A 2,500-nucleotide genomic window follows, 5' to 3' on the forward strand; every position below is an offset into this window, starting at 1 on the left:
TACTAACAATTATGCGACAAATACAATATAAGTTATAATTACTGAAAATAACGTATGTATTCTTAAATGTAAATATCAGTTCGTGGTTATTTTTTCATCATTATACAATAGCATTATACATCTCATGTGTATCTATATATCAATATATATCACGAAAAAATAAACATCTTATGTAGATATTTCATATTTATTGCAATTGGATCTTTCTTCCCCCTCACCATTAAACCCAAACGGGTTGCAAAACGACCCCTGTCCATCAGCCCTTGCCCCCTATACACCGTAGCCTCAGTACCTTCGCCCCAACGAAATGGAGCTTCTAGTGCGGGAGGCCATAGCTTTGCGAAAGGGCCTCCTCTGACCCGCGCCCTTCGGAGGCTTCGATTCCTGAGATGAGATCCGATCCCTTGAAGTTCCCTTGGAAGACAAAGGAAGATCCCTTGACGCCAGACCCGGATGAGGCCCCGAGATCGCCAAACTGGTTCCCGGATGTGGGTCCTTGAGAGCCAGTGACGGAGCCGAGAGATCCTGAGGGAAATTCGGAGGAACCGAATTCAACGGAGCCTCCCTGAGGGCCAGAGGAGGATCCCAGAGAAGCTGAGTGGAAGCCAGCTGAGGAACCCTGAGTGCCAGAGGAAGATCCCTGAGTGCCAGACTGGAAGCCAGTTGAGGATCCTTGAGTGCCAGACTGGAAGCCAGTTGAGGAACCCTGAGTGCCGGACTGGAAGCCAGTTGAGGATCCTTGAGTGCCAGACTGGAAGCCAGTTGAGGAACCCTGAGTGCCAGACTGGAAGACAGCTGAGGATCCCTGAGTGCCGGACTGGAAGCCAGTTGAGGAACCCTGAGTGCCAGACTGGAAGCCAGTTGAGGAACCCTGAGTGCCAGACTGGAAGCCAGTTGAGGAACCCTGAGTGCCAGAGAAAGATCCCTGAGTGCCAGACTGGAAGCCAGTTGAGGATCCCTGAGTGCCAGACTGGAAGCCAGTTGAGGAACCCTGAGTGCCGGACTGGAAGCCAGCTGAGGATCCCTGAGTGCCAGACTGGAAGCCAGTTGAGGATCCCTGAGTGCCGACTGGAAGATCCCTGAGTGCCAGACTGGAAGCCAGTTGAGGATCCCTGAGTGCCAGAGGAAGATCCCTGAGTGCCAGACTGGAAGCCAGTTGAGGAACCCTGAGTGCCGGACTGGAAGCCAGCTGAGGATCCCTCAGTGCCAGACTGGAAGCCAGTTGAGGAACCCTGAGTGCCGGACTGGAAGCCAGTTGAGGACCCCTGAGTGCCAGAGGAAGATCCCTGAGTGCCAGACTGGAAGCCAGTTGAGGAACCCTGAGTGCCGGACTGGAAGCCAGTTGAGGAACCCTGAGTGCCGGACTGGAAGCCAGCTGAGGATCCCTGAGTGCCAGACTGGAAGCCAGTTGAGGATCCCTGAGTGCCAGAGGAAGATCCCTGAGTGCCAGACTGGAAGCCAGTTGAGGAACCATGAGTGCCAGACTGGAAGCCAGTTGAGGATCCCTGAGTGCCAGAGGAAGATCCCTGAGTGCCAGACTGGAAGCCAGTTGAGGATTCATGAGTGCCAGAGGAAGATCCCTGAGTGCCAGACTGGAAGCCAGTTGAGGATACCTGAGTGCCAGAGGAAGATCCCTGAGTGCTAGACTGGAAGCCAGTTGAGGAACCCTGAGTGCCAGACTGGAAGCCAGTTGAGGATCCCTGAGTGCCAGAGGAAGATCCCTGAGTGCCAGACTGGAAGCCAGTTGAGGAACCCTGAGTGCCAGACTGGAAGCCAGTTGAGGATCCTTGAGTGCCAGCCTGGAAGCCAGCTGAGGATCCCTCAGTGCCAGAGGTGGATCCCTGGACGCCAGATAAGAATCCACTTGAGGATGCCAGAGTGTCAGAGTGAGTGCCACTTGAGGATGCGAGCGTCCCGTCAGCAGACCCAGTGGAGGACCCAAGGGAGTCCCTGGAGGCCGAGCTGGCGCTGGAATCTCCGCCGCCTATGGACCTGAAGTTGAAGGGTCGGGGATGTTAATTCACCTGTCTTCATTTCATCTTATTCGGTCAAGAAATATTTGAAGAGTGGTCGCTCAGTGAGTGTAATCGTGTATTTATGTGTACACAAGGACAAAGCCAAAACAAAAACATACACGTGCGTACGCGGGTGGAAATGCACACACACACACACACACGCACACATATATACATATATATATATATATATATATATATATATATATATATATATATATATATATATATATTCAAACACCTTTCATTCTCATGACTTGACTGGGTAAGCTCTCTCACCCGGACAGCGACGAGGAGGAGGAGCTGCTCGCTGCCGCCGAGGCGGAGCTAGACGCCTCCTTGTTGAAGTTGACTCCTGAGGCCGAGGAGGAGAAGCTGCTGGAGGAGGAGTCATGGCTCGAGGACGAGGCGGAACTCGAGGCCGCCGAGCTGGACTGGAAGGAGAAGGTCTGTCCCGGCGCGAGCGGAGGCAGCCTGGGGGCGCC

The 2,500-nt window shown here is 53.3% G+C and overlaps 1 protein-coding gene across 1 annotated transcript in view; it reads right to left on the bottom strand.

Moving 5' to 3' along the window:
• Positions 1 to 416: 416 nt before the first annotated feature.
• LOC125038236 (uncharacterized protein DDB_G0271670-like) overlaps positions 417 to 2,500 on the bottom strand; it is a 2,880-nt gene continuing 796 nt past the window's right edge. The window contains exons 2-3 of the mRNA XM_047631660.1: positions 2,295 to 2,500; positions 417 to 1,992 (exon numbers count right to left, since the gene is read on the bottom strand). The exon at positions 2,295 to 2,500 is cut by the window's right edge and continues 62 nt beyond it. Of these exons, the coding sequence (XP_047487616.1) occupies positions 552 to 1,992; positions 2,295 to 2,500 (1,647 nt within the window). The 3' untranslated portion in view covers positions 417 to 551. The remainder of the gene's footprint in view (positions 1,993 to 2,294) is intronic.

This window comes from Penaeus chinensis, chromosome 24, assembly GCF_019202785.1.
Source record: "Penaeus chinensis breed Huanghai No. 1 chromosome 24, ASM1920278v2, whole genome shotgun sequence".
Classification (NCBI taxonomy): Eukaryota; Metazoa; Arthropoda; class Malacostraca; order Decapoda; family Penaeidae; genus Penaeus; species Penaeus chinensis.